General features: G+C 38.2%; 1 protein-coding gene across 2 annotated transcripts in view; it reads right to left on the bottom strand.

The window, feature by feature from the left end:
- The window catches only part of necab3 (N-terminal EF-hand calcium binding protein 3), an 87,080-nt gene that overhangs the window by 3,977 nt on the left and 62,900 nt on the right, over positions 1-20,203 (bottom strand). The window contains exons 5-11 of one of the 2 annotated variants that reach the window (XM_088937294.1): positions 17,270-17,367; positions 8,370-8,506; positions 6,704-6,825; positions 4,817-4,896; positions 2,793-2,846; positions 1,272-1,384; positions 344-421 (exon numbers count right to left, since the gene is read on the bottom strand). In XM_088937294.1, the coding sequence (XP_088793420.1) occupies positions 344-421; positions 1,272-1,384; positions 2,793-2,846; positions 4,817-4,896; positions 6,704-6,825; positions 8,370-8,506; positions 17,270-17,367 (682 nt within the window). The remainder of the gene's footprint in view (positions 1-343; positions 422-1,271; positions 1,385-2,792; positions 2,847-4,816; positions 4,897-6,703; positions 6,826-8,369; positions 8,507-17,269; positions 17,368-20,203) is intronic. The other variant, XM_088937295.1, reaches the window with a different exon arrangement.

Below are 20,203 nucleotides of genomic sequence, written 5' to 3'. Positions count from 1 at the left end.
TTGGACATAGTGGTAATCTAACAAGCTTTCTTTCAAGCTATAGCAATTACTGAAACTGTATGACAAAATATGTTTTAAGGGAATGATTCCCCAAAGTATATTATGCAACAGTTTTTTCTCATGAAAACAATTTATATGACAAGTCTCATTTCATTTGCTGGGAGTCAAGAGGAAGGTTAAATAAGCATGTTTAAGTCTACTGATTTTGATTTATTGGAAATGAAGAGGTGGATGAGTGATTTTAATGGGGATGAGAGCCATCTGTTCTGCAAGAAAGCTCCCCTGTTCCATTTTTCAGTAATCTGCAGCACAGAAGCTGTGCATATCAATTGCACAGCCCTACCTGGTCCAGGCAATTCTGTCTTCCCAGAATTCATACATTACAAAACACGGCTTTTCCTGTAGCTTCTGGACTGAGATGCTGCAGGAGAACAGAGAGCTATAGTTAAGGAGCTTGGCAAGAAAAAATAATCAAGAGTCAGAAAGGGGCAGGCAGATTCCAGGGAGATTGTTACACAATCAGACCTTAAAGCAAGTACTTGAAAACAAAATATAGGCAGTTCTAAAATGAATCTCCTTTTCTTTCTGAAATGTTGCTCTTTCTACCTTTCCATTACACTATCAAAAGATCTCCTTCCCTGTACTGAAACCCCACATTGGTTTGAATTCTGTCATCTTCAACATTTCCTCCACTTTTACTAACATCAGACTAACTTTTAAATATATACAGCACATTATTAAGCAAATAGAATGATCCATTTCAGTTTTCCATGCATTATTTTCCAGCTGGTGGATTTGCTTTGAAATTGAAAAGGAGAACTAGCATCAGATGTTTTGCCCTGGAGCAATAGGGATCTCCACCAGTCACTATATGTGGACAAAGTACCCCTTTGATGCCAGATTGCTCAGTTACTACTGCTGCAATCCAGTGTGAATTGAAATAGGACAGGCAGGCTTTTCTACTGTGCTAGCATGTGGGGACTTAATGTGCCATTTAATTTAATTTCAAATCCAAAGTTAATTTAATTTAATGTGCTATTTCACATGCAAGCAATTTTCTTCATGCATCACACTTTGTACCTTTGTCAGTTTTAGTATTCTTGCAAAAATAATGATTAAACAGAAATGACATAATTGATTCTGTGTCATGTGATTTCAATGGGCAGCAGCAGACTGACTATAGGTTGTGATTTTTCTGTGTTGTGGTGCTTCTGTGATTCGGTCACTAGCTAGTTCTGTGCTGGATGTTGTTGAAGAGGGAGGTGACCTACTGCAGGTTGGCACTCTGGCTGGCTGTGGCCTCGGTGTACCGGGTCAGTGACTGGCGGAATTCTTCAAGGTCCTTCTCCATCACTGACATCTGCCTCTGCACTAATAGGATACTCTGGAAAGGCTCAGAAAACAAGGTACTGGATTAATTTAACAATTTTAACCACCACACCAATCACAAATAACTGAATTAAAAATAATTCAGCTACTGTATGGTTTCTCATTTATCTGAAGGGTTGCTGCTTCTGCCCAATGGAAACCCTAGCAGCGTATAGAGATAGAGATGTTATAGAGATGTAATTCGTATTTCAGGTCCCACACTGTACTCAGACGAGCTTCTTTTAAAGATTAAGACATTTTTAAGGTTGATCTGTTGTCTTGAGGAAATCTATTGAAGCGCTTAACAGGATTATCCTTGTTGTGCAGTTTTGCTTCTCATTTCAGTGCTCAATTAAATCTGTTTCACATCTTAGGAAAGCCTTCATTGCAAACAATGTTCATCTCTTGTTCTCTTTCATCTTCCCTCTGTGATTTCGATCTGCACTGATATAGCAGTAGAGAAATTATTTGGGCATTTCTGGTATTTCAGGATTCAAGTAAGGGATGGAGTCAGATAGCATTTAGGTAGAGTTCCCACTTAGACTTCATAGTAGAAGGTTACACCCATGTTTTAACTGGGTTTATTGTCATACTCAGTGGAATGTTACATCGAGATTCATCTCCTGTAATTAATCAAATCCACACTCACTGCATGTGTGTGAACAGTGTGTGTGTAATTGCCTAGAAGCTAGTAAAGAGAGACACTTGTTCATATAGTCTGATGTATGTATGTAAGAAGAAGAAAAGGAAGTTGAAGGGTGAGCAAAACTCATAGAAGGGAGTTTCAATACTTCAATACCTTCAATACTTTGATTAAATCATGTTAAAAAAGAACATCTTTAAAAGGATAAAACAGTAATGTTTTACCTAAAACTAAAAAAAGGTCATAAACACTACACGATAAAAATAACAACATGCATAATTCTTTACAACCATTTATGCACATGACATTACTGACATGTACTTATTGATGACCGTTCATAATGATACATAGTTTCAAGTAAAAACTAAGAGCAGAGCTCAAGGTAGAGAAAGGTCATGTGAGAAAACGCAGGAAGACACCTTTAAGGATTTGAGAGCTGACAAGGACAGTATGTTTATCTTTTATTTTTCTATATAGGTTTTTTACACATGTTGTTTTAGGATGTTGTGTATTGTTTATGAAAGTGGTATGATGGTGTTCTTAGCTTTATTCAAGTAAACTATTTTGTAATGTGAGGAAATCCCTGGATTTAATTTCTATGAGGAAATTATTATTTCTTAGAGAAAAAAACATTAACAGTACTTGGTTACACATCTAACTGATAGACAATGACAGGAGGATTTCATTCTCATCCAGATTTCAGATAAAAGTAAATACACACTGTAAGGAGACCTGACAGGAATTCATTGCAGAGAGAGATTATCTAATTGTGCAGACTCACAGATTTATAAGGGCTGGAAAATGTATCTTCTTTGACAGGCTCGAGCTTTGGACTCTGGAAGAAAAGAGAAATGCAGTTTTCCCCACAAAGCAGGAAATAGAGTTTTAATGCATGAGACTTGTCTGGAGTGATAATTACAACCCTGAAGTCAAAATGTTTGAGTCAAACATGGAGGGTTAATTAAAACCTGTTAAAAAATCTAAAAGCCTCTGTGGTGCTGCTCTGTGATAATGCCATGAATCAGCAACACTACCCAGTGACGCCTTGCCTCTCCTGTGATAAACTGAGCTCAGAAAGATTAGTGAACTTATGTACCTGTTCAGTTTTGCAAAGTGGTGTTTTTTCTGACAGGGGGAGCAGTGTAAAGCTCTGTTGACTAAAACATGCAAGAACCCGAGTTCATTCTGGGCTCAGTTGCCCAGTGTGTCTGTGTATCTGTGTGGGAGGGCGTGCCTGTCGTGTGCCAGAAACATGCCTATGGGGGTACTTGTTGATCCTAATTGTTGATCTTATTTGCAAGATGTGGCAAAATTAAAATTTAGGGATCCCTTTGATGCAACCTAGAGTACTAAATTCACCCTCTTGAAAAATAAGAATACTAATACTACTAATATTGTGATCAGTTCAATATTCAGTATTCAATATTGTGTTCAATATTGTGATCAGGGGTGCAAGTTGCACAGCACAAAACCTGTATATTGTCTTTTGACTTTTGACAATGTCACAGTGACTCCATACGTGAGCATACACTGCCACTCAGTCCTCACACATTTGTGATCTGAGGTGCGCTGTAACAGGGATGTCCAGTATATCATGGGGTAATTGTGCTCCCTGTAAATAAAATGTATAGCACAATCTGGGGGTCAAAATCATCTTTTGACCTTCCCCCGGATGTAAGAGGAGGTCATGCAATATTTGGTCACACTGGCTCATGAGGGGCTGGATGCATAAAGGGACAGACAAATAAACTCTCTTTATATTAGGTAAAGTCAAGGAAATTGTTGGAACACAGTTGGCCGAAACTAAGATACAAACTGAGATCGCAAGTAAAGTTGGGAAGTGCTTAAGAGAAAGGGAAGCAGTGTTAAGGAACACATTGAAAACTCAAGGGAATAACCCAGTTGACTGAGCAGAAAGCAGGCATGAGGTAGGACTTAAATCATGAAGAGAATAAGAGAGATAATGAGGTAAGTACCTAATTAATTGGAGGCAAGCGGCACTGATAATTGTGTAGAGACAGATCTGGAACAGTAGCAGTTTCAGCCCGTGTAGAGACGTGGATAGATGCAGTAGTGGCGTGAGGGTGCGAGGTGAAATCTGCACAGGTATTACAGTTTCTAAATCAATTAAATCATTTACTTGACTTTGAAGCAGCATTTCAAGTGTGTGCAAGTTAAACCTGCTGCTTTTCTGTGTGGACATTCTCCCTATGTTCCAATGAGTGGAAAACACTCTTAATTATATGTGAAATAATTATAGTTATTTCACCATTCTGGTTTTACTACCACAAATGAAACATGCTGGTAGGTTGATTAGCTATACTAAACTGATGCGTTCCGTGAGAAATGGGTATTCATCCCATTAATCTGTCCTGTCAGGTCTGGGATAAGATTCAGCTAAGCACCTGTGACACTTAAGAATCAGGAAACAAGGAAAGAAAGGCAGGATGGAATCTGTTTTGAGCTTGAAGGAAGAATTACTTTTTCTAGCTAGTAACTCCTGTAATGAGCAATATTAAAAAAGGCTCATTTAATCAGTGACTAATAAAGGAGTCCCACCCTGTTGTGTGGACACAGAAAATACAAAGTACAAGAGCTGAAAATTCCCATCATTTAAAAAAAATTAAGCTGTCACACACACACACACACACACACACACAATTTGAAAATTCAGTAGAAAATTGAAACATGTGATCCTGTTAACTTAGTGAAGGGCTCCAGCAAGACAGTGTGACTCATGGTGGTATCAGATATCTGGCACTTCTCTCTCGCTCTGCACTCCAGTCAGATGGTTTGTCCTCCCACCTTACACTCCAACTTGTCGATGAGTTGTTGGAGCCTGTTTATCTGAGAGGTCCAGTGGTTGTCTGGCTCCACACTTATTCCTGATAGAGGAAGAATGAATGAGAAACCATCAGCAACAATGGCCCATTTTTTTTTCAAAGAAAAACATGGAATGCTTAACTCAGTAGAATTTCAATGCAATAATACGTGCGTTGACAGCAGGTATAATTTCCATATTAGACATATAAAGACAAGAATTTACAAGTGCAAATTACAAATTGAAATGCAGCCAATACAGAATTAAGTACAATGAATATTTAATAACTTCACAGTTGCATGTCTGTGATTTTCAGTGAGAAAATGAGAAAACAGCTGAGAGGAATCAGCAGTGCTCATTGGTAGAAAAAACTGTACACATTTAATGGTACAATTAAAATATTATTTGAGCATACAGCTTTATATATCACTTATGAGGAAAAAGTTTTCTCAGTTTTGGAAGTCTCCAAAGGCCACAAAAGTCTCTTGGGCTCCCCAGGCTGCCTTAAGCACAGCTTCTGCCTGTGTCTGTAAGTAAGAGATGATGCACTATGGGACAGATCATTTGGGAATACTGTTCCTGTTCAGCACACCAAGCTGTCATCCTTCCATCTGGATCTCCAAAAGCAAGATGGCTCAGACCTGACCTGAATCTTTTAATGCCTTGGTAGGAATCCAGCCAAACCTCAAAAATGTTTTCTAGTGCTTGGGAAGAGCAGTTAAAGAGACTGTAACTTGTTTCTGATTTTCTTAAATGACCAATTGTGCAAAGTCAACAAGGAGCATTTGGAACCTTAAAACCGAAAAGGCTGATTTAGGTACAAATTATATCAAAACTGGCCCATCCACCAACTCTGAGATCCAAACCGCTACCTGGTGGTGACACTTCATGTGTGCAGAAGCAATCAAGTGCTAAGCTTTGAATTTTTAATCGGATGGTGAGCTGAAGTTTGATTTAATCTTGACCTTGGTCTCAGTGTGTCATGCTGGTATTTAAACCCAAAAAAGGGAATGTGAATATTTACATTGATTGATAACCTACTTGAACTTCTTTAAATAAAATCTAGTGATCTCCAAAATATATTGCAGCAATATTATTTCTTAGGCCATTTGCAACAAAAGATAAAGACATTATTTCACTTTACATTGTGTTTAAACATACTTTATTTTCCCAATAGTAACAGACAGAGACAATCACTTCTCACTTCAGTTAAACATTCACGTCCAGTAGTTTATTACCAGCAATAGCTGGCAACCTTTCTGTGCAGTACTCTGCCTTGGAATTATCTCTGTCTATCTGAAGAACATAGCACAAAGAAAAGTCCTAGTGCTGGAGGGTCATTCTACAGGTTTTCAGTCCAGCTGTGCCCTTAATAACACGAATCATCTTATTTCTGGCTTAATTAGACGAGTTTAATAACTTCTTCCAGCTCTGCAGGTATTATGCTTTAAAGAGACCTACCTGTATAAAACCTACATACACAGGGGACCTTCACCTTTTTTTGCTATCTTAAAGAAAGCTCTCAAAATGATTGTCTAAGTTTTATATGGTCAAAGCAAGAGACTACTTTCAGCTCAAAAATGAGAAGAGGTTGCAGGGCAAAAGTAGAAAATAGCAAAAGATTGCTTTAGGTCCAGAACAGGACATAGTTTTGGTTCCCTATAGGAGACTTCTCACTCATGAAGAAGAGGCTGGATGTGATTTCAGGATTGATTGTTTATCAGCAAAATGGGATCAGACTAACACCGACTTTGTATCCTTTAGTATGTTCTGATGTTGTACTAATGTAGGCAATGGCAGAAATGGCCTTAATAAGGAATATTTCAGAGCAATTTTGGCTGGTAGGCATAGATTCCTGCTTACTATGTTACCTGAGGTGAGCATGCCTGAGTAAGGGTCTGTAGGAGACAAGCACAGGTTCTTCAGTGACCGCCGTCCACATCTCCTGCTTGTCCTCTGGACTGAAAAGTCCTTCAGCTTTTTCACATTCTTCCTGACAGGAGACACAGAATCACTTGGTTGTTTTAAGTCTTTTATTAAAATATTCAGCATTATATCATGTAACTGAAAACCTACACAATGGCTTAACCAAGAAAGGTGTTCTTATGACCATGTTGTGGGCTGTTGCAGAGAATTTCCAAGCAGTGGCCAAGCTTGACCAGACACTGCAAAGGAATGGTGGATTAAGGTAGGCTATGGCATGCATTAAAGTTCCATCAGTCAGAACTGAGCCTGTGATCATGTGGGTACTGTGGGGCTGGCAGTGTGAAAAAGGACAGCTAACTGGATGGAGCATTCTTCAGAATAATGTGTGCAATATATCTTCTGTGAGGACAGAAGAGTCATAGTCATGAATTGCAGTGATGGTCAGTAAGTGATTCCCAGTTTGGTGAGGTGATAAAAGAAACAGAGATGATTTAAACAACCAAAGCTCATACGAGCAGTCCCATGAGCAAGAGATAGATTGAGAAATGTGTTATCCTTGTTTGGCACAGCTCCTAGTTTGAATTGCATGCCTTGTTGAGGTCAGGGCGCCTTGTAGAGCTGTGAGAGGAGGTTCTCAGTGTGCCTGCTGGCAGAGTTTGACTGTTCGCCCCTCAGACTCTTATTCTTTGTCCTCCTACGTAAAAGCACCACTTCATCAACATCATAACAAATCTCTGGTTACCTTTAAATTAATTTGTGAGCTAAATATGATCCTATTATATGGGAAAAAAAACATATACTAGGAATATAAGAAAGCCATTCAGCCCAGAGAGGCTCAACCCTTGCTAGCAATCAGTCCTTTATGCAGTGCTGCCAATAAATGGTTTTCTCTCATTCTCTGGCTGCAGATGAACAGCTTGCAAGTGGCACTCAAATCCACATTCTTACCTATATCTTATCTGTATTGTTTACCTGTTTAATGAAGATAAATAAGTATAATAATTTTATTATTTGCAGATGGCATGTGTCATGCCATTAAGACACTGTGCAATGAAATAATTATAAAATCCCCCTAATGGTAGGTTAGTCCACCTCCAATGTTGATTACATCTGCAACTGATCACTGTTGCATTGCAAGTTCACTGCACTGTTGCACTGCAAGTTTCACTCCGAGGTCACAGATGTGGGGGTTTGGTAGTCTCTTTGAGTTGCTCTTTAGTTATGTTGTCACTATTTGTTGCTACCTTGTCAAACCTTGACGCTCTTACAATTGACAACAGTCAGGTGTTCTGTTACTTTTAAAAATGCACCAGAGGTAACAATTATGTACTAGGAATGCTTCTTGTGAAATCACTCACATTAGCTTTCTTTCCCAGAGCACACAAAGCAATAGGTGATCAGGCTACTCCTTTGCAGACCCTATGAATTGTGTTATACCATACTGAACCATTCCACATAATCTGGACTGGATGGGGCAGTCCAGTGGAACCTGATGTTGGAGTCTGATATTTTTCCAGGGCAGGATATGTAGTTTTAATTTAAATAGAGGGCACTTATTGGGAATGACTGTTTGAAAAGAAGTCCCCTGCCCAGAGAAGTTAAGACTCTTACCTTCCTTGGCAGCTCTGTTCCTCCACTGCCTCTATAGCGCACTCTAGTGAGACTTGCAAGGAATGCAGCTGGCTGGACATCTCACGCAGCAGAAACCGAGTAACAAACTGCCCCAGTTCAGAGGAGCTCTGGTACTCCTGAAAGAGAGTGGTATTTGCACAAAGAAGCTTTAGTGAACAGCCATGGTATGAACACCAGCAATTAGACCTTCAATGGTTAGAGTTGGTTTTCTCTTATAGAATTCTGCTTTGTTGTGTAATTCCTATGCAAATCTTTGTGTTTGTGCCAGAAATTATGTATTTATATATTTAATGACATATTTATATATACTAATGGAAAAAAGAAATGCAACATTTTTTGGAAAGAGAATGCTATAGTTATAGCCCATGTACTTTCACAAAAAGTTGTCAATTTGTTTTAAGCCCTCTGACCAGCAATACAGCTTGTTCGGTGAGGCATTGCAACTTGCCAATCAGACAAAAACTCATTAGGTGCACTTTTACCTAATGAGGTCCAGGTGGAACAATGCCTGATCAGGTCACCTTTAAAAAGGCCTTAATTCAAAGCTAAGTTCATTGCAAGAAAAAGGTCTTACTAAAGACAGCTTACTGTACTCCTGGTACAGTAAGAGAAGTGATACAGCTTTTTGTCCTGTTTGTAATCACCTCTTTAGATCGTGCTGCCTGAATGTGTTGCATTGTCACCTGGAGGAAATAAAATAATCTTAAATCTGCTGTTCACACATCACTTTCATCATTTCTATTCACAATTCAAGGTCTTAAGACTTCTGCTATGTTCTAACTGTACTATAACAGCAACTTTCCATTCTTTAATGTTGAAAATCACAGATTAGGAGCTGGTGCTTCTGAAATGAAACTGTTTTAGCTAGTATTGGGGTTTATTATCACTACCTACTTAACTAGCTATTGTATCTGTAGTGGCTACTAACAACTCTACAGAAAAGGTGACTGGCATGTTTTTCTGTCTATTTTAGGGCTAACATAATAATATATCGATAAAATAAGTATTTGTGGCATTCAATTTTGCAGAAATTTCTAAAATTATTCAAAGACTTCTCTCTTGATTGGTGTGTGTAGTCAGGGAGCGTTGCTATGGTTGTGGATGGCTCCAGAGATGGCAGTCTAAATTTTCTGGGAGTAATTCTTAGTTCACTGTGTAAAACAGTTTCCGGTTTGTGTTGTTTGTTCCCTGACTCATCTCTTAATTCATTACAGATAGAAATGCAAGCCAAATCAGTGTCTCTTTGGTTTCTTGAGACCATTTTAAGATTGTTGGCTCAGGTCAAAAGTGGCAGGGTGTTGAATTAAACTACATTCATTTTTCAAAATTCTGCAATAAAACCACACAGTATTTCACTTTTTAACAGAACACAGGTGGAGCTATCTGTGTGTATTCTTTGATGTTCTGAAGGCTTGGGAGCACCATGGAGTCTCTAGTGCTGTTTTCCAATAGATTCAAGAGAGCAGGAGCTCTAAAACCGAGGTCTTTATGTGATCTTGTCCAATTAAGTTCATATGTCACAGCCTTTGTCACACTAAATGTACTGAGCAAGTTACATTCTTAAATGTAAGGATTTTTGATGGCTGAGGGTTGTTCAGATTTTTCTTTTCTGCTCACAGTTAAATCATTTAATGCCTTTAGGAAGTTGTGATTTAATGGTGACCATAAACACCCATGGGGCTGGGCCCCTCGTGTCTTTCTATCTGGCAAAACCCTGCATTGATGTGCGGTATGAACAGGAATACATCTCCTCACAGGTGTGCCATGTACAGACTCCAAACTGAGATTGGGGTTTTCCTTTACTAATTTGCGCACAATTTCTGTGCAAAGACTTTTTCCCAAAGAATGGTCTCCTGTACCTCTCCATGGGAGCTCCATGGAAGCACAGTAAATGTAGAAGCAAGAAAAAGCAGAGGGATATGGTAAAGCACAATATAAATACTTGGCACTGAAAAAAACAACAAGTTAATGACCAAACCTGCAGGTAAAGCTGCTACAGTACCCCACATATTTTAAGTGACCAGGTTCAATAAAAGAAAATTTCTTTTCCCCTCTCTTTCTCCTCAGAGCTTCGTCCATGCTAATTTGTAGCTTGAGATACTGCTGACTCTGGGCCTTAGCCTTCTAACTTGTTCTGTTAACACAACTGATTTGGAAATATGGACCCCATAACCCACAAGGTTTGGGTATCCAGGGATTTCCCAGCTTTGAATCAACATACAAAATGTAGCTCAGTAGTCAAGGCTTTCTCTGTTTTCACATACTGTAGGTGTAAATTACTTGTAATTCCCCTTACAAAAACCTCTCAAAAAAGCCTCTTTCTACAGTATATGCACAATCATTTTACTACGCATGTCACTTAATTATTAAGACGGACGTGTTCCATTTCAGACCAACATTTTTCACTTTGTATTAGGTTTCAGTGTTTCTTTTATTCCCAAACCTCTTGGCTAAAAATCACTCCAGTCTGATTAATCAGACCACTATAGTCTTCCCTGTCATCTTCACTTACATTAGGGGTGGTACTGCATTCTTATTTGGAACAGGGCTGTGAACGAGTACATTTAGAATGACTTAGAAATATCTGAATTCTGTCACGATTGTAGTCCTTCCCTGTGGAAGCCCATTTCCGCCAGGGAGTAAAAAAAAAAAACGCACTATGGAGTATCTCAGAATTCCGACTTAGTATCTCAGAATTGCAACTTCATATCTCAGAATTGCGACTTAAAAACTCAGAATTACAACTTAAAAACTCAGAATTGCGACTTCATATCTCAGAATTCCAACTTAAAAACTCAGAATTACAACTTTATATCTCTCAATTGTGACTTTGAAATAGCCCACATTTCATTGTCTGTCTTTTTGTTATTGTCCTTCATGTTTAGTCCCATTAATTCCCTTTCCCATTGAACACTGAAGACAGTGTTAAACCTGGCACACTGTAAATACTTCAAATTCCTTATTTCATATCCAGCTGCATTTCAGAGGATGTTCAGAGTACTCTGTCTGAATCACCTCACAGAGCTATGCGTGGAGCTTCTGCAACTCTTCCATTCAGACAGAACCATATGGTGCACACAGCAATACTGGAAAAGAAATTAGTATTTTTATAGCGGACCATGCTGTAATCAAATTCCTTCACAATGCTAAATCTTACAGAGCAAAATGAGAACAAAAAAAATGCCCTAGTTTCTGCCCTTTTCCTCCCTCAGGACTTCAGCAAGGTTACAGCAGCTCCAGGTGATGTCAGTCCCAGTTTGTCATGCTGCCTACACAGACTGCACAGTCAGCAGCATTAGCTACTTAGATAGAGCTCAACAGTGTCACACCATTAGCATTTTGTTACAATTGCTTCTCATGCAACTCTTGTATAATCCTCAACTTGGCGTATAAACAGCATTGGCTCTGAGAATGCTTTCTCGTTAACACAGTTACCATACAATAGTGTGCTCCTCCGTTGACTTTGAAGTATTGTAAAGTCTGAGATCAAGAACCATTTTCAAAGCTCCATAAATTTGGATTCTTTGCATTTTTAAATAGACTGGTAAACTAAGGAAAAAAGTTCATTACATTCAGTTGTGGGGTTGTAACATGTGTAGACAAACAAAAAAATAAGTTAACTCAAGGAAACGCGAGGGCACAAGAATCATATGTGCAAAAATATCTTGCTTTCCTTCATCTACAGTGTGTCATCAGTGAAAAGCAGATAAGGGTCTTCGGTTCTGGGTCTCAGAAACCAAGGCCATCTGGGGTGGGCACTCATTGTACTTGTAAATGGTTTGAAAGGAAACAAAGTGAGTGAATTTCACAACAAAAGAAAAAGCCAGTTTGGAAGCCTGACAATTAGGATTTATCCCAAGTGCATTCATTGCAGTTTTTGTTGTTTTGACTTCCCTGTTGTTCAATTTCAATTTCTGCATTAAGTACGATCTGTGATTTCGCTCACTCTCACCATTTTTTATCAAATAGGGCAATTTTTACTGATGTGGTCTTTCTGAAAACCATCACACTGAAGACAACGTGAAGACTATCACATTATCTTCAAAATGCAAACAGTCCTGTCCAATGTCTGCGTGGAGACGTTAGCTTTCAGCAGGTCCCCTGTTCCTTTATCGTGGTATTTATTTGTTCATTCAGAAATTGGAAAATTTGATAAATACATTAAGATAAGATCACTTTATAATCAAACCCCGGTCTCCTGCGTGACAGGCAGGGATACTCACCACTATACTAACGAGGAAGACAGAGTCTACCAGGAGTGGGGTTTGAACCCACGTGGACACTTGTCTATTGGATCTTAAGTCCATTATAATAGAGGTCCCTCTAAGGGACCTTTCAAGTTCAAAGCCAATTTCCTAGGATGACATGAGGATGAAGCAAGAAGCCCAGTGCTGCCAGTTCTGGAAAGAGAAGATGAAATGCTTTTGTATTCCACAGAGTTGTGTCAGCGAGTGGGTGATAAATGAGGACAATGCTGCAGTGCATCAGGAGAAGATTTATGACTGGAACTTTTTTTCTGAGGACTTTGTGCATCAAAGCTTTAATCGCACCATTTTTAATCTTTTTTGGGGATGTTTTTAAATTATTTTTCTGTGTCTGAAATGACATTTAATTGGATATATAAAAAGACAGACTAGTGTCCTGTGAAGAGTTTAGTCTCTCCACAGCTCTCTGAGAATAAAGCAGTTACTCAAAACAGATGAATGGATTATTTAATTAGTGTGCAGCATTAGTATCCCACCTTCCTGGCCAAAGGTGAGTTTTATTGTTGTTGAGTTCATGCTGTTAGTGGACCAGTAGGTGTCGTGCTTCCTTTGTGTCAGTATGCCCAGTAAGTTTCACAGTAGGATAAATTGTCCTTCAGTTGAGAAATATTTTCTTGATTACTTGGTCATTAAAAATCCCATGGCACTATTCATAAGATCAGCGGTGTTAATCTCGGTGTCCTGACTAAATTCCACTCCAGACTTGGACAGTGTGGCTTCCCTTACATTCCCCCTTGATTCACTTGCTGAAGCTATTTTTCACTTTCTGTTGTGTAGTGAGGCTGCTGGTACAGAATGGTGGCCTTGAGTAATGGATAGACCAGGCCTATATATAAAATGCTCTGGGATGCTATATAAATGCAATTATCTTTATTGACATTGTTCCACTTACTTAAGACAGCAACAAATCATATTCTCAATAAATATATTGTTTGAAGCAGGAGATGAAACACTGCCTGGAGCTCATTATCAGGAAAAAAACACAATTCCTGAAATTCAGAGGTGATAATTAAGAGCCAGAAATGTTGGGAGGATTCAGAATGGACTTGCTTTTTTGTGACGCTGAACATTGTGCCAAGAATACAGCTGGTAACTAGCAATGTTAGAGTCTCGGAGGATTTCAGATCTGGCTGCATTGACTTTGAAAGTGATAGAATAGGTTTCTAATTAAGGCTTTGTGCATAATTATACTGCGCTGAAGCAGCTTGCAAGTATGGATCACTGGCTTCCCAACTCTCCAAACCAGCCTCGCCTGATTGCACGCGCTTGGTAATGTATCAAAGAGAGAAATGCAGACGCCACATGCCAGCAAAGCTTCCGTGCATGAGACAGAGTTCTGTACAGAAGATGCCATTTTCCCCTTTGTGAAAATTAACCAAAACGTTTGTATAGAATAATATAACACTTTTCCATTGCACTTAGCATGTGTTTTGTTTTGTCATATATAATTATAAAAAAAGAAAAGTTGCTTCATCCAGTTCAAGGTCGTGGGGGAGCCGGAACCTATCCCAGCAGGCAACGGGCACAAGGCAGGATACACCCTAGACTGGACCCCAGTCCACTGCCGGACAGTCAGACACACACACTCAGAACAGGGCCAATTTTCCCAGAAATCAATTATGTATTATGTAATCAAACCAGTATATCTTTGTACTGTGGGAGGAAATCAGAAAAACCAGAGGAAACTCATGTGAACACAGGGAGAACATACACAGATAATATCCAGGGTCCAGAATTGAGCTGTGAGGCAGCAATGCTAACAACTGCACCACCGTGCCACCATGTAGCAACACGTTTTATTTTTTTCATTTTGTTAAATTCAGCAAATAAATAGTAATTGTGCATTAAAGTGTGCAGAAATATGTTATGTTTAGTTTTGTAACCTGCAGAGATTATGTTCACTTATTTTCACCTAGAGATTCAGTGAAACATGCAATTTGACCAGGGGTGCAAAAAACCTTTGCATACAAAAGTATATGTATATTAGAATCTACCATGCTTTACCATGCTTTTACCATGATTGCATTGTGCTTTAATATTTCACTCAGCTTTTACAGTTGCAAAACTACAGTAAAACTTCAGAAGGATCTATACAGTACTTGCACTGCACTACTCAACACATTCTTGAGCTTGTATTAAAGTTCACTCTCCCTCAGATTAGGTAGTGATAAAATATTCATATAAGAACATTTCTGTTGGCTCTAACATCTTAAAAACAACCAGAAGTTATTGTAATAAGGTGATGGAGGGTGATATATAGAGATTGCTTACAGCTAAAAAAAGTAAGAGTCTTTTTGAAGAGGCACAGGTGCAATAGGAGATGAGAGATAAGTCAATAAAACCTGGTATTTAAGAAGGATGGAGGGAGGCTTGAAGGCAGCTTAACAGAAACCCTTCATAACCCCTCTGCCAAACAGGAAGGGAGATGGACAGCCTGCTCAGGCAAAGATCAAATTATAGACAGGTCCTCTCCAACATCCAGCATCCTGGAAACCCCTCAGCATCCTGTACTTTTTAATAAGACTTTAGACCAATGTTGTTTGAAACACGGAATGTATCTAGTTAATAACAGTCTTCTATTACTTATTTTAGGCTTGTGTTTTAATGTTCAGACAGATTTCCTGTGTGTGTAAGCACACCTTGTTACCCCACTGTTGTCTTACATTCACAAACAACAAAGACCGTGATGTGATTGACTGGGTTGAAGTACAGCGAGGGCAGATCTGAATCTGCAACAAACAGCACATGTTTAAATAACCAACGTGTCTGGTTTACATAGAGCTCTCCCCCACTCCAGAGCTAGAGAGCCTCCTATAGCAGATTAGACAGAAGGATACTGAAAAGCAAAACATTTCCTGCAAGGCAGGACTGAGAGCACATCGCACTCCGTCAGTTACTTTTCTTATCACACCTCCCAGGGCCAGCTCTATACCTACTGTGTTCCGGACTGAGGACACCCTGCCCAAATGTAAGATCACCCAGTCCTTGTTGTGCTTAGCCCATTATAAACCACCACCTGTGCTTTCTCTGTAGGCTGGTGACATTTCTTTTACTGCATGGCCCGGATAGCTTTTTTACTGGTTCAACCAGATATATCACATTATGTATTGGTTCTGTATACATCAGCATTTTCAGTACTCTCTCTTGTATAAACTTTGGTGCACCTTGCTTCTGACAGATTTTGTTGACCTCTGACTGTCTACAGATCCTGATTGATCAGCTGGTCAGTTAATGGATTATTGACTTGCCATCACAATTCCTTCTCCTAATCTGTGAAAACAAATCTGTGCCACTGTCTCAGCTGGGAATCATTCAAATTTGACTTTCATCCTTGGACTCATTAATATGAAATGAACCCTTCCATTTCTTTCAATGTATGTAAACTGACACAGTATATTAAGTGTTAAGACTGAACAGCCTTTGCCAAGCAGACCATAGCAGAAATTTATTCTGTAAAGTTACAGTTGTAGGAATCATTATAACAGCACTGTTAACTGATTGTGATTCACCTTTCTAATGTTCATTTACAAATAGTATCTTAGGCACAAATAAGGAAATCAGATATCTTTACAGAAGATCACAATTTAAAGAAATGCTTCTCAAACAATGATAGAATAACTATTATACTGACTGATGTCCAAGATGTTCACACCCTGGTGTTTGCCTTGACTCTGAAGAGCTTGCGTTTTCAAGCCAATGCAATCACACACCAAATGTTCAGTGAAGCACAGATATGTGGTATTTGGTATGGCAGGAAAAAATCATATTTTGCTCAGAACTGCTTAATTACTTGTCAGAAATGTAAACCTGGCCTCCCAGGTGGCTCAACCTTACAGGTGCTTGCCCAAGTGCAGGATGAGATCTGAGATCAATCATCCAGGCATTGGGGGTCTGAGCCTGGCTTATGTCACTAGCCGTCTGTGACCAGGATTCCCCACAGTGGGGTGCACAGCTGGCTGAGCACTGCTGAGGGAAGGGGGGGAACAGTTGGCCCAGGCAATGACCCCTGTGGCTTCCTGGATGCTTGCAGCACTGCTGATGAGGGACGTGCCTCTCCTCCACTCAGCACCAAGCCTCTGGGTCAGGCCTGCAGTGCCTGTGATGTGGCTGACAGGCGGCTGGGTGGGTCAGAGGAGAAGGCCCATGCTTTCTCCTTTTCCCTTGTGCGGTCAAGAGAACTATGGTTTTTAGAAGAGACGTAAAAACACACAACTGTCTATTTCACATCCGATGGGTGAAACAAGAATAACTGGCAACTCCAAATTTATGGAAAAAATATATGTGAATGTATTGTCTATGTAAAATATTAATTTTTAAAGCACATACTGTATATAGACTTTTTTGGGAATATCATTATGTCATGAAGCTATCATGAAGAAAAATCATATGTAATGTAGTGCAGTGTAATGCTGTAAATGCTGTAAAGTAAACTTTGTTACTGACTTTCTAAAGCTCATGTTCAAAATAAAGGAGGCAGTGACATAAAATGTTTTTCTTTTTCACTACAATCAGTGTTTTGTCCAGGACTTTTTGTAGAGATGAAAAGGTGGAGCAAGCTTTGTATTTAATCTAAAATCTCTGAGTTTTTCTTTCTGAGTCATTATTCCAACTTACCTCTTTGGTTTTGTCCATAGCCTTCAGAATTGCAATATTCAGCTTCTCCAGGGCAGAAAGCACATTTACATACTCCCCAAGGTGCTGAGAGAAGTAGTCTGGGAAGCAAGAGAAAAAACATCACTGTTTTCTTTGCAAAATCGTGTCTTATGAGAGAGAAGGACATTCAGTCAGAGACCCCAAAGCCATTACAGATATCAAAGTGTAGGCTTGAAATACTTTGAGCAGCCACAAACCGGGTATACTTCTATGAAATTTTTAAGTACTTGTTGAATGTTGCAATAAGGTCAAAAAAGAAAAAAAAAAGAAAAGGTCAAAAAGAACACTGATTCATAAATCTATAAATTTCCAGTCTAGTGATTTAGAAGTGATTTTGGTTATTGTTATCATTATTGTATAGTATTGATGAATCCCCCGACAAGCCTCTTAATAAAGAGAAAAGGATTTAGTTTGTGAATTAACCATTGATGTGAGTCTCCAGCTCTTTGACAGAAATACTAATCTGGCTTCAGGAATATAGGGTCTCCAGAGGGAAATCTTTAGGTGGGACACTGGGGAGCAACAGCTATGAAATGAATTAAATGGATCTCACAGACATAAGCTGTTATAAATGTCAAATTAGCTTACTTGGAAAACCATTATAGTTTGTGCTGCCATGTTTTCAATTAGGTGAAAATGACTTACATTGTTTTAGAATATATTTTGTTCTTCGATGACTGTGAGCTAAATTTAGAATATTTAATGTAATACATAATCTGTTCAAGATCATCAGCCAGTCTGGAAAGACATTGGATCTTCCATAAATGTTACATTAATTTAAGAAACTTTTATTGCAGCTATTGCTAGTTTTTATAATATCCATAAGAAGAGTAGGAGTATCATTCTGATTATGTCAGTTGACACAACTACCAATGAGGTTTTAAGCCACACTGTATTATATATGCCCGTGTCTGAAACTGAATCAATTTTTCTCTTCTTATACTGTATTTGATGCATTTTTTCTGACTGAGACTAACTAGAACACAGCAGAGTCAGCTCAAGACAACAACAGATACAATCCCTGCAGGATTAAAACTGACATTCTCTCTTGGATAATCTGCCTGCCAAGGCACAGGGCCCTCTGTGGGGTTCACAGACAAGGCCACTATGTAAAGAACTAGTGGGAAATCATGTTTCTGCTGGTTTGTTTTGCCTTTCAAACAAGAGAAACTGCAACATCTCCTGACATCAGCCATGACTCTTGTTGGCCTCAGATGTCTGAATTTATTCACATATTTCCTGATAAGCAGAGTGAATAAAACTGTACAGTATATTTGTCTTATTTGGTTCAGCTTTTATACAAGTTTAGAGTAGTTTGTCATGGTTAAGGTAGAGAAAAGCATGATAAAGAACAGTGAAATAATGGTAAAAGCATGGTTAATACATCAGTTGTAATGAACTGTGAAAATACTATGCCCATCTGTCATTGTTACCTTGTGTGTCATGAAAAATGTACAAAGATACACTTTTAGCAGGCAGTCTGAAGCCTGATTTAATTGATTTAAGAGTTACATGTCAGTCATTCAGTTTGTTAATTTAATCCACAAAGCTTTATTTACATTTTAAACAAGCTTTGTAAATGTTAGTTTAGTGTTTTTAGAAATTAGAATAAAATGATTTCAGGTCCAAATTCAACATTTGTTCTGTGGATGATTCAGGTGTAGTGGAATGTACAGTAGAGATCGATTATTTCTCAGTATGTTGTTGATCCAGATACAAAATTGTTCGTTAAATTATATTAACATATATTTTATATGTAAACATCTTTAAATTAAAATTATATTAGTTATAGGATTATATTTTCATACTTCCAACAACTACCAATTATGTTTTTGGCACTGAGGTAGTACAACAGCAAATCATTACTAAATACTCTAGAGGTTAATTCACAGAGGGATTTTCAAAGTTTTCTGGCCCTGAAGCTGAATTTGCATTAATTTAAAAGAAAGTTATTACATAAATATGATTATCCTAATCAAACAGGAAACAAAACAGGTGTGAAAAACAGCATAATTAAAACATTGTTTCACATTGTTTGGGGATTTAAAATGAAATTTGAAAGTCAATGTGTATTTTTAAAAGAAAGTACAAATGAAAGTACAGTAGATGTAGGAAAAAAATCTTTTTTTATTATTGTGGTTGCAAGAATAATTCGCTGAGAGAAATCAATAGAACTGGCAAATCTTCAGATTTTGATAAGTGCTGTCAATTTAATGTCATTATAGATCATAGGCTTTAGTATTGTATATGTTTTTGAATACAGTACATAAAAGTATTCATGTCAGTTGACACGATATGATTTGATACAAATTGTATACGAATAGTTACATGCTCCCAGCATAGTAATTTTACAAGTGCCAGTGCATCTTCCTGTGTTCAGTCATCTACTTAACACAGCATATCATAAATTCCTAAATGTAGCTCCATCACTCAGTATCTTTCCTGAGAAATATCTTGGAGTGCAGCATTAAATAAAAAAAGAGAATTTAATTACCAAGCAAGCATCATTGTAAAAGCACTAGAACTGTAATGGATTTCAAAAACAGGAACAATACACACTAATGCATGTTCTCTCATTTCAGAACCTCAATTGTCTCATTCTAATACCAATTTTGCTTTAAAGAACATATTCAAACATTTCTTAATTTACAAAAGAAGACAAGCTGGTTTATGTTTTCTAATTTCTATGTATTTTCTCTGAATTAAACATTTAATTATTTACGCACATGATCCGTGTCCTGCATTCTTTTCATTGTGATCTCATGCTTGAAGAATATTTTTTAAAATGTTGATTTTTTGTTTGTTTTTAATAGGAATATCTGTCACAGTTCTGGTTTTCATTCCACCAGAGCTTCTAATTATTACTGAACTAATCACTTTATTAAGTGAACTGGG

Source organism: Atractosteus spatula, chromosome 19 (assembly GCF_055471065.1).
Source record: "Atractosteus spatula isolate fAtrSpa1 chromosome 19, fAtrSpa1.hap1, whole genome shotgun sequence".
Lineage (NCBI taxonomy): Eukaryota > Metazoa > Chordata > Actinopteri > Semionotiformes > Lepisosteidae > Atractosteus > Atractosteus spatula.
The sequence above is the reverse complement of the archived record's forward strand: the minus strand, read 5'-3'. Positions and strand labels throughout refer to the sequence as shown.